This window comes from Lathyrus oleraceus, chromosome 4 (assembly GCF_024323335.1).
Source record: "Lathyrus oleraceus cultivar Zhongwan6 chromosome 4, CAAS_Psat_ZW6_1.0, whole genome shotgun sequence".
Taxonomy (NCBI): Eukaryota; Viridiplantae; Streptophyta; class Magnoliopsida; order Fabales; family Fabaceae; genus Lathyrus; species Lathyrus oleraceus.
This window is the reverse complement of record NC_066582.1, coordinates 128,510,601-128,522,653: the sequence shown is the minus strand read 5'-3', so window position 1 is coordinate 128,522,653 and position 12,053 is coordinate 128,510,601. Positions and strand designations below refer to the sequence as shown.

The 12,053-nt window shown below is 36.5% G+C and overlaps 1 protein-coding gene and 1 pseudogene across 1 annotated transcript; one reads left to right on the top strand and one right to left on the bottom strand.

Moving 5' to 3' along the window:
• The first annotated feature begins 5,476 nt into the window (after nt 1–5,476).
• On the top strand, nt 5,477–8,508 carry LOC127074011 (BTB/POZ and TAZ domain-containing protein 2). The gene is made up of 4 exons (XM_051015265.1): nt 5,477–5,737; nt 5,840–5,973; nt 6,080–6,700; nt 8,039–8,508. The coding sequence occupies exons 1-4, from the start codon at nt 5,627–5,629 to the stop codon at nt 8,247–8,249; spliced, it is 1,077 nt and encodes a 358-aa protein (XP_050871222.1). The 5' UTR covers nt 5,477–5,626; the 3' UTR covers nt 8,250–8,508.
• A 2,524-nt stretch (nt 8,509–11,032) lies between these two features.
• On the bottom strand, nt 11,033–11,678 carry LOC127136349 (uncharacterized; annotated as a pseudogene).
• Nucleotides 11,679–12,053: the final 375 nt, after the last annotated feature.

Below are 12,053 nucleotides of genomic sequence, written 5' to 3'. Positions count from 1 at the left end.
CATCAAACAAAGTCGGAATCAAGTGAATGAACATGTTTTGGGAAACTTAGAATTTTTATTTTAAGACTATGATTTTTATTTTAGGACTTAAGGTTCCAATTGGTATAGTTTAATTAAACAATATGAACGGGTGCAGACACCGAACATAATGTTTTGTCCGACTTGTAACTAGTATTTCTCCTATTTTTCTTAATGAAATGGGATACTTATTAAGTATAATACGTAGTAAATTTTATCTATTTTCTTATGATATAAGGTTTACTATTAAAGTACTTGTGTAGAGTGAGTTGCACCAAAAACACTAACAATATGTCAAATGATTGTGATGCAGAATTTCAAAATAATAGATGAACATCCGTTCAATTTTCTCGGATTTGCCACAACTAAAATGATCCAAATAGAAGTTTATATCGTTATAAATATTTTCTAGTTTATTACAATTTTAGTTTCACTCCTAAAAGATCTATGTAACTAAAGTTATAGTCAAATGACTATTAGGGTATACTAATCGCAAGTTGCCGAATTTTATTCTTAACTATTTTGTCACTAATTCCATATAATTACTATTTTACAAAATATTCATTATTTGAAACATTTTCAGACCTATAATTATCATGAAATTCTTACCATAAGACATGTCTTTTCATTAGCTTTCTAATGCATCTGACCGCCTCTCAATCTGAGTTTCTAAATTCAAGTTATACTATTCTCAATTCTGCCATAAAATTTTCAACACTGGTATTTAAATACCAAATTGTGGTATTCGATTATTACTCACACCATAACAAAAAAGGATTTTTTTTATAAATAATTTTGTATCCAAATGTCACATATAGTTCCCTCAAACTCAAGTATGAAAACAAACACTACAAACATGAAAATTCTAGATTGTAACATATAAAAGTATCAATTGGATACAGTTGATCCATCATAACACATCATCATCAAATGATATTTACATACATACACATGGTTTAGAGAAACACCTCAATTTATCCACATAATCTAACCATTGATGGTATGAGAGAGATTCATAACCTAAGGTTTATGATTTGTCATCTCGTAGGAAAATTAACATATAATCATTATGAATTCGGGGTTCAAGGAAAATCCCACTACCCTAAACGCCAAAATACCAATATTATAGAATGGGTAAGCAGAAGCAACTAATCAGGTGTTACTAAAGGGATTAAAGCAGAGACTCGAAGAAGCCAAAGGAAATTGAGTCGATGAACTACCACACGTTATGGGCGTACATGACGATCCCCAATCAACAATCGATTAAACTCCTTTCTATCTCACCTACAATACTAAAGCTGTTACTCCGATAGAGGTTGAAGATGTGAGTTGGAGAATGGCTCATCCTTTGCTAGAAGAAGAAAACAATCATGCAATTAGGTAAGAAAATGATATATTGTAAGAAAAAAGAACATATGTTGCCTTCACTAGTGCCATCATGGAGTAGACCACGACCTCCAGATACAACAAGCATGTGCAACCGAGAGAATTCCAAACAAGAGATTTGGTGCTACAAATGGCCGATATCAGGGAGGGGGGATGCCCGATACAAAAAGTTAGCAGTAAAATGGGAAGGTCCATATATAGTCCACATCATCACGAGAAAAGAGGATTATGTCCTAGAAACCCTAGTAGAGGAGCGGATACCAAGAAGCTAGAACCACCAAGCTAAAGCAACACTTCAGCTGAAAAGGGGGGAGGATCGAACTGTTACCTTTATTTAATGTAATCCATTGGTACATAAATACATAATGATTTTTTCTCCATTATCATGTCAATCACACTCATTATGACGCAGCTGGTGCAAACACCCCCGCCCCACCCCCCTTTTAGAAGCTAGCCACTGTAATAGATTATGAGGTGGAGCCCAGGAGACGTCCACCTCTATCCGGGCCAAAAACCCGGGGACAAGGAAGAGGGCCTAACCCTTGCTTCAACCGGTGAAACTCCACCCTCTTTTATAGGCACACTGGCATCTCCATTGGTGCATCAACCGAAGAAGGAATACGTTCAGACGGAAACTGGGAACCTTCCTCTCCATCGTTCTTGATATCATATGAAAATAAAACAAAGAGATTAAGGAAGTAAGTGTAACATAATTTAACATCGATCAAACATAATAGAGTCAAATAAGGTACCAAAACGTTTCTTCTTATCCTTAATGAAACTCTCATCCGTAAAAGTCCGGACAACTTGCCAAATCGTTAAAAAAATAAAGTAAAGTAACCTTCATAGCCTTTTCATTGGTAGTAATAGATTTGTATGAGTTTGAGTAAGAACTATATTTCTCCTTAAAATGGTCTGGTGAATAGAACCTCCAGACTGTATATGTGAATGCATTAGGCCCCGAAGTAGAAGTTGAGAAGTTACAGAATTCTGAGTCAGTTATATGAGAAATGGGAGTCTCCAAGAGTAATGAGACTTGAATTTATTACATCTCTCAGTATAAACAAGAAAAACCTTGTCATCACCATTATGATTGAGGGAAACTAGCCTATGGCCATGCCCTTTCTTCGTTGAATGAGGGTTGACTGAAAAGAGATGAAAAAAGAGATTTTTCAAGGCAAAACCCATTTGCCCCTTATATTAATACCAATTTTGGTACACTCTTATGAAAGCCCAAGCAAATGAGTGGAGTTGATAGGGGGCAATATGAAGATGATCCAACACCACTTTTTTTGAAAGCGGTCACAGGCAGTCGGAAACCTAACTTCTGAAAGATGCAATAATAAAAAGAAATAGAACACCCGTCAAACTTGCTACAAATCCTTTTATTAGGGATGGTGGATATAGACCAATTAGAAATGATCCCACCTCAAAGGTAACCTTCATTACGAAGACCTCCTAGATATATGAGGAAAAGATTCCCAGGTACGTAGGATCCATTCAAGGATATTGATACGCATAAGTCAGATTCATCAAGTCCTTAGGTTGAACCATACATGTCTCTAGGGGTGGAAAAACGGGTTGGCCCCGCTCGTTTAACCCATCATTTTTGGCGGCCCGGGGAGAGGTTTTCCAGCTCAGTGTCTTAAGTTGACTCGCCCCACCTAACCCACTTTTAAAATGGGCCGAAGGCGGGGGTTTCCCCACGGGCTTTTTGTTAAACAAATTATTTTTTACTTAGAGTTAAAACAATATTAATGTGGTCTGTAGCATAACTACTTTTAAAACAACCATCATTTCTTCAAACCCTAATACACATTTTTCACATAACTACAAACACCTCATTTTGAAGACATTAACTGGTCTCGACTTCATTCTTCAACTTTACTCATAGTAGGAAAAATCTTTATTGCAAAACATAGAGAATACATCGATAAAGCTATTGATGTTGATGGTGTTGATCTTGATAATTATTAAATAATGGATGATGAGGAGGAGAGAGATGGTGGAAGGTTTCATCCAATGGCTACAATATCAAATGAAGCTTCATATGTTCACGACATAGACGATGATTGATGAAGTGTTTGTCATGGAGTCTTTAAGATTGTTTTTTTGTTATTGGTTCTTAGTTGTCTTTATTTAACTTGTGCTAGTTTGTTTTATTGATTTATGTCCCTAGATGTCCTTAACTAGGTTGTGCTTGTTAATTTTTTGAACCAAATGGATTATTTGGGGGGGTTTGGTGTGTTTGTTTTTAATTTTTGGTATTATAGTTACATTGTTTTGTTTATGTTGAAGAATGTGACAATTTTTACATTAAGACTTGTTAAATTTTTATTATGTGCTGCTAAAATTTCCCGGCCTCTTTGGTAATGGATTACAATTTTGTAAATTATATAGTAAATCAAATTGTAAAAAAAAAAAGGGTGGGCTGGTCCGCCAAATTGTTAGTAAACGGGGACGAGATTGACTTTTTAGCTCAAACGTCTAAGTTGGTCCACCCCGCTTTTGGACGGGCCTAAACGTGGCAGACCACCCACTTTCCCACCCCTACCTGTCTCTGCATCATAAAATGAACCATTATGATAAGCAATAATAGAACAATTCTGAAAGGAAGTACAAACCCTTGAATACCTTTGAGGAGGATTTTTCTCGAGAGACTGGATAAAGGAGCTAGTCTCACGCTCTACCATCTTAGATAAAGTAATACCCAAATTAAAATTGGCACGGGCGAGAGAGGCAACCCAGACGACAACTTCCTTCATCGATGAATCATGCTCATCACCCGAAGAGTCCAACCCTGGCCCAGAGCTACCAGTAGCCGCATTTTTGGCATAAATGAGAAAATCCACTCCGTATAAAATGTCCACGAGTTCTGGGTTCTTAACTCTAGCAGATGATGAAGACTCATCACTATCAAGTCCAAGGGTCACATCTATAGGTACATTATACAGGTTGACCATAATGGTACCCAGAAGGAAGATGAAGACGTACCTTGAGAATATAAGACACGATGAAAATAATGACCTACCGTGAAGAGACGTCGAATGACTAAAGTTACCAAAAGGTAAATGAAGCAAAAAGAGACATTTGGAAATAAGGCCAACCTTTTATAATGAAATAAACATCAAACCAACGATCGAGATCAGAAATATAGAGAAAATATAAGGATAATAGATCAACCGCTCATTGGGAATATAAATAATTCATATGCACTTGAGTGCTATAGGTCGGGAAACCACGCCCGAACCTGCAGGTTTAGAGCCACACGTATAAGGGAGTGGTGAAACATCTCAATTATGAGAAACCATTTAATGTACTTGTTCCCCACTTCTTTTGTAACTGCCCAATGACCTTCCACTTCTTACTATGGTCGAACACGATAGCCAGATGTCAGGCAAGACTTTGAAAGACTTTTCAGCTAGTAAACACTCGACAAGCTTTGAGACAACTATTATGGACCGACCAAAGAACTGATACGAAAGTCCAACCATACATAACCCAATTGAAATTATCCAATGTATATAATTTGTGCATGTGAGATTCAAGTTACACTCTCTAATCTTCATTCTTTTACTACACTCATGTTAGATTCTATAACTGATGTTAACCTTACGGATCTATCCCGCACCACCATATAAGAGATCATCATCGTATATAGGATTGAACATTAAATTATAATACATATTTCTTTAAATTTAAATTAAAAATAAAAATTACCTATTAGATTCTAAAAATAAATATATTGAATTTGATTTATCCATACTTTTAAATTGATAAATTTAATAATCAATTAACTTCTTTTTCATATGGAATTATCTAATTTTCATATTTATACAACATTGGATGGAAGATAGCTTAATCAAAACATAAAGTATGTTTTCTCGTGCTTCAATATTTTTAGTGAGGTAAATAAAAAGTCAGTTTAATCAAATTAAATAGGTTTTTCTCGTGCCACATTACTTTTAGTGAGGTAAAAAGTCTTTTGTCTTTGTTGACTAAAGTGGATATGTATGACACATTGACAGCGCGTGTTAATAAAGAACGCAAATGCTTCATTCATGAACATGAACTTTCCGCGTCTAGTCCAAACCTCCCTCCTATCTTTCCTTTAAATACTAACATCACCGCTTACATCTCAGAATCCTATCTTTTCTTCTTTTCTCACCCAAAACCATCTTAAACTCTCTCCCAATTCTCTTCTTTCAATCAACAAAAAAAAATGCAACAAATCACACCAATTCACTTCCAAACCACTAGAGTCTTACCCGAATACGATATCTTTATTCATACATCCGATGGCACTCGCATTCCCGCACACACTTGCATTCTGGTTTGTCTCCAATTTCAATTCAATTCTTATAGTTTTTTTCTCCATTATTACATATTATTAATATTATTAAATTCTCTCTGCTGTGAAATCAATAATGAATAGGCATCCGTGTCGCCGGTTCTCGAGAACATTATAGATCAGCCGCGTCAACACCGAAGCTCCGAAAGAATAATCCAAATCCACGGCGTTCCTTCCACCGCCGCAACCGCTTTCGTCGGCTTCCTCTACTCCTCCAGGTTTGTACTTTTACAATACTAATATACTATCACTTCATCTTCAACCAACGCCATAACCACGCTGTGAATAATACTAAATGACAAGAATGCCCCTGGTTTGTTACAGATGTACTGAGGATGAGATGGACAAATACGGAATCCACCTACTAGCACTATCTCATGTCTACAACGTGCCGCAACTGAAGCAGATGTGCATCAAAGGCCTATCTCAACGGTTAACCGTAGAGAACGTAGTGGATGTACTCCAGCTCGCGAGGCTCTGCGACGCACCGGATCTGCGTCTCCGCTGTATGAAGGTTCTCACTAATCACTTCAACACCGTTCAAAAAACCGAAGGGTGGAAGTTTCTGATAAAACACGATCCGTGGCTTGAACTCGATATCCTTCAGTTTATGGACGAGAGCGAAACGAGGAAAGAGAAATTGAGGAGGCATAGGGAGGAGTTTGGGTTATATGCGGAACTGAGTGAGGCGATGGAGTGTTTGGAGCATATATGTACGGAGGGGTGTATTGATGTTGGGCCTTATCATGTGGAGGTTGACAGAGAGAAGAAACCGTGCAAGAGATTCTCGACGTGTCAGGGTCTTCAGCTTCTGATTCGTCATTTTGCTACGTGCAAAAGGAGGGTGAAAGGAGGGTGCTGGAGATGCAAGCGGATGTGGCAGCTGTTCAGATTGCACTCATATGTTTGTCAACAAAACGATTCCTGCAATGTTCCTCTTTGCAGGTCAGTTTTTTACGTTTTTCTATTAAATAATATAGTAAAATTAGAATTAATTTATCGTTTTAAGTTTTGATAAAATAAGACAATCTTGTGTTAAAATAGAGTTATTATTGGAATATTAGAGGGTGTTTGTAGTGAGGTGGTAAGAAGATTCTCGTGATCTCTTAGGATGTGATGTGTTATAAAACGTGGGAAAAATAGAGCCAATGGCGGTGGTTAATTTGAGGTGGTCGGTGAGAGGTTTTGTTTTTCAAAAGCAAAAGTTATGTGGGTGATCACGATGGTTAGATGTTATTGTTAAGATTTTATATACTTTTAAAGACAAAATTAAAATATTTAAGACTTTCACTTTTGCTAAAATAAATAATATTGTTAAGATTTTGTACCGATTTTTAGTGTTAATGTAGATATTAGATGGATTTACTGAGTCAACTTTTTTCGATAAAGTGAATGGTTCAATTTTGAATTCAGAAGTTGAATTTCATCAAAGAAAAGAAGTTCAATTGCATTTTTACTTTTAGATAGAAAAATGGTCAGACAAAGTCACAAACACACTCACGGCACCCTTTTTCCAATTTTGAAGGGTCAAAAGATTTTCAATGCTAGCAATAGTTATTTGTTTAATAAACAAAAAGAAAATATGAACCTGCGACTGAGATTGAAAGTGGCCAGGGACAAAACATTTATTTTTGTTTAATAAAAATGGTTTTATATTATGAGCTGTGCTCGTTTCATCGCATAAATTCCCACCGTTGATTAGGTATGAGTATGGTGTCCAATCATATATTTTTTGTGGTTTGCAAATTGCATTGCTTGTTTCGTTGCCTATCTCATATAGTTCTATGATATTTTTATGATATTTTTATTGGTTTGGCCAGCTTGCATCTTTATGCAGTTGGTTCATCGGTCGTAGTCATGACTATGCTCACAACCATCCATTAGATTTTAATTAGAAATTTTGATTAGAAATTTTGGGTTCAATCTTAGTCTTTTCAGTGTTAAATGTTTTGGACGAGAGTTTTCTTGTCTATTGGTTTTATGTATATAAAACTATTCATTAGACCAATATTAGTGGTAAAAATTAAAATACAACAATAAAATAAATAATTATAAAAAAAATATACAATATTCATTTAATAAAGATGATTCAAAACTTAGTTATAATTAAAAAACCTAAACATAGTGTTAGTAGTCCTCCAAGTTGTTATGGTTGCCTAAATATCTATGTATTTATTTTTGGTTATAATCGAATGATAAGGATGTTCTTGTCCTATTTTCTTGCTATTAATATACTTGGAAATTTTGTCACTAACAATTAAGCTGATTTTGGGAATGTGACAGGCAATTTCAATTGAGAATGGAGCAAGAAAAGAGGAAAGATGATCCCAAGTGGAAACTACTTGCAAAAAAGGTGGTCTCAGCCAAAGTCATGTTTTCTTTGTCTCTACCTAAGAGGAAAAGAGATGAAGAAGTGAGAGTAACCATTGACAATAGAGGAATCAGACATTTTGGTTACAATGAATATTGTAACAATAGATGTGTTTCTTGTTGATGGTGCCCTCTCTTTATTGGGAGAGATTCCTTTATTTTGAAAAGGGGTTTCTAGATAGTTTAAGCTTATTTTTAGTGGCTCTTTAAGTAAGGAATTGGTAAATTGAGGGTTTGCTTGAAATTGTAAATTTTGGTTGTTCTAGTTGTGTGAGTAAATTGAACCTCATTTTGCTCTGAAGTGAGATTTTAAGGAGGTTCTAAGCTAGTGTTATATTTGATTGATTAAATAAGAAAAAAAATCGTATGATCATTCATATTCATATATGTTTTTGTTAAACATTAATTGGAGAAATTCCGCTGAAGCCGATCAGGTGGGATTATAATCGTCCTATTTGATAAAGGTAAGTTATGATGGATTAATGACCTTCATTGTTGGTGGTCCAAGGTTTCTCGTATGTTTTCTTCTTTTTTGTGTTATTCATCAGTTGCCCCCTTTTTGTGTTGGTTGTGAGGTCTTTTATATTGTCAGCCTTCTCCCCTTTGTTCCATATGAATAACCATGATTTAATAATAAGTTTTATGGTCATAATAAATGTAACCGGCCATTTAACCATTTGTAACGATTTTGGTAATTATCTGTAACGGTTTCATGACTATTTGACCGATCCTTTGTAACAGACACGTATTTATCCAGCTTTTCCTAATCCAAGAAATAATTCGGAGTATACACAAGCTATGACCGTTCATAGGCTGCCGATGTGCAAGATCGGCCTTATCTAGGTTTTAATAAAATTTGAGATGTACATAAGCCCACAAAACATGTGTCTGTAAGGGAGCGAGGTCTTTAAGGACGAAGTGTTTTGAATTTATCCCAGATCATGCAAACTTTTCTTAAATTTGTGGTTTCAATGATGGACCAATTTCTGAGGGATTTTCTCTGACATATAATGGGAATTTTTACGTTTTTAATGAAGTTAGGAAGACGACTATAATTTTAACAAAGAAATCAAAGAGTCTGAGTGTATTCTCGACCTCTGATCATCGTAGAACTCGGTAAATTCTAGATTTTTCAACCTCTGATCGTCGCAGAACTCGGTAAATTCTAGATTTAGAGAAGTCGGAGGGCCCTAGTGAGATCCCGATCCATTGGCATCGTAAAACTTAATAGGTTTTAAGCATAGAGAAGTCGGAGGACCCTGGGAAGGTCTCGACCCTTTATCGTCGTAGAACTCGATAGGTTTTAGGGATGGAGAAGTCGGAGAGCCCCAGTGGCGTCTCAACCCTTTAAAGCTCTCTTTTAACCACTCCAATGCTTGGTTTTTTTCTTAGATTTCTAATATCCAATGTAGGTTCTGAGTATTATGGTAATCTGGATTCTATTGTCGGGATCCTTCACAGTACTTTGATTAAATAAGATCTGACCGGTCACATACTATTGAAGTCGGGTTCATACACCTTGCCCGAAATATATGTAGGATAATAATTTTTAACAGATCATCGATTTGTTCTAATCGAACCGTGATGACTTTGATTGAACGTATGTATCATAAGGCATCCTTGAAGATCCTATGTATGTGGATTTTGTATTTTTAAAAGGTCAAGAGTTTTATTAACATATCTGTCGTTCAAAGTGTCAATAGACGTCAACATGGTACTTATCAGAGGCTCTAGGACATGACCGATGTTCAGAGCTCCATGGGAGTTGACGTCAAATGGAGGTCAGAGGCTTTTATTTGCATGATCGACGTTCAGAGCCCCATGGAAGTTAACGTCAAATGGGGGTCAGAGGCTTTCATTTGCATGACCGGCGTTCAGAGTCCTATGGGGGGTTGACGTCAAATAGGGGCCAAAGACTTTCATTTGCACGACCGACGTTCAGAGCCCCATGGGGGTTGGCGTCAAATAGGGTTCAGGGGCTTTCATTTGCACGACCGACGTCCAGAGCCCCATGGGGGTTGACGTCCAATGAAGGTTAGATCTTTTATGTTTACATAGCCAATTTCATTAGGTCAGAGGTTTTATTAAACATAACTCAGCTAGAGGTTTATCGTTTACATAATCAATTTCATAGGCTAGAAGTTTTATTGAACTTGACCCGACCATAGGTTTACTGTTTACATAGTCGATTTCATAAGTCACATGTTTTATTGAACTTGATTCGGACAAAGGTTTATTGTTTACATAGTCAATTTCATTAGGTCAGAGGTTTTATTAAACCCAACTCAGCCAGAGATTTACTATTTACATAGTCGATTTCATAGGTCAGAGGTTTTTATTGAACTTGACCCGACTAGAGATTTATTGTTTATATAGCCGATTTCATAAGTCAGAGATTTTATTGAACATAACCTGACCAGAGGTTTACTGTTTACATAGTCTATTTGCCCATTGTGGAGGTCTTCGTCGTTCTCGGTCCCCTAATTTTATTGGAGGGTAAGTCTTTGTCCGGTCTTTGTTTCGACAACTATTCTGTATAATTCTAAAAGAAGGTGCCTTCTGCCCTTGCAGGGGAAATGAACGACACCCGTTTGCCTAATGTAAGTTCTAAATGATTTATTAGTTACAAAACGACATACAAATTAGCTCGTTTTATCCAACAATAAAAATATTTATTTAGCATAATCTTTAACCTATTCTACTTCTTGGTATTATCAGTGCTCTCGATTGAGGAAGTACATGCTTTCAAATCTTGTCAGCTTGCATGTTGTTACTCTTGATATAGTTTTGCCATACCTCGCCTATTCGTAGGCGATTTGTTATCCTTCGGTCTTTGTCATGAATTATAAATGTGGTTATCCCTTCATCATATTTTGTATATTTGAACACTCACCAAAGCTCCTATTCTCACATACGGCGCCATGACATCAAACTAGCGTGGACCAAGATCTTGTGACCAGAAAGATCACTTATTGTACTAACATGTTCTACCGATTCAAGCACTTGAGATGCACCAAGGGAGGTTCCCCCAAGCATAACAACCTTCGATGTAAGGCCTTCAAGGGTGGTCCCAATTCCTAGTGTTATCACTAGTGTGATGCAGTTTTGCAGTGGAAACACTTCCTTCCAAAATCTAACACATTGAAAGAACAAAACCACACCAAGCTACATGTACACAAAAGACGTGAACTGGAAGAAAATTTTCATTGGTGCCATTCTCCCAGGAAGATAACCAGACGGATTCTTCCCTACATTTTTACCTTCCATAACCAAATCCTTAAGCTTTAGATCACAATGGAGAAATACAAATTGTACATCCCGAATTTGTGATCTGTATAGATTTCAATGGCAGCTCTGTCACTTCATTGTCTATCTCGAACAAAACACCATAAACTTAAGGCTAGTCTGAATTCACAGTAGAAGAACGGTGAATGACTTGTCCTTCATCGCACACACCGAGTTTAGACGGACCACCGGTGCGGCAAACGGCCCGTTGACCCCCATAGGCTGAACCACCAATCATCTCCCTATCTTCAACTTCAAAAACAAGCATGTGACATCAACACACAAAAACTTGACATTTTTATAGTGTCCATTGATGCTTTAACTATGTTAGAATACTGTAAGTGTTCCAGGTTACTTTACAGTGAGTGTCTTATGTGGTGTCTATAAAACTGGACAATCTATACTGTTTATTTTCTAATCACATCACAATATAGTATAGATGTTAATAGGATTTGACGATAAGCATTAAGCACAAGCATGCTGAAACCTCCCAGACCAGTACTATAGTTTAGAACTTGCTTACCATAAAGAAATCCTTGTTCTATCATAGCATGAAAGGACATATTCAACAACAATGGAATTAATCAAACTCATGAAGTGTCACATTTGAGCACACAAATCATCATGCAGACACATGATTATT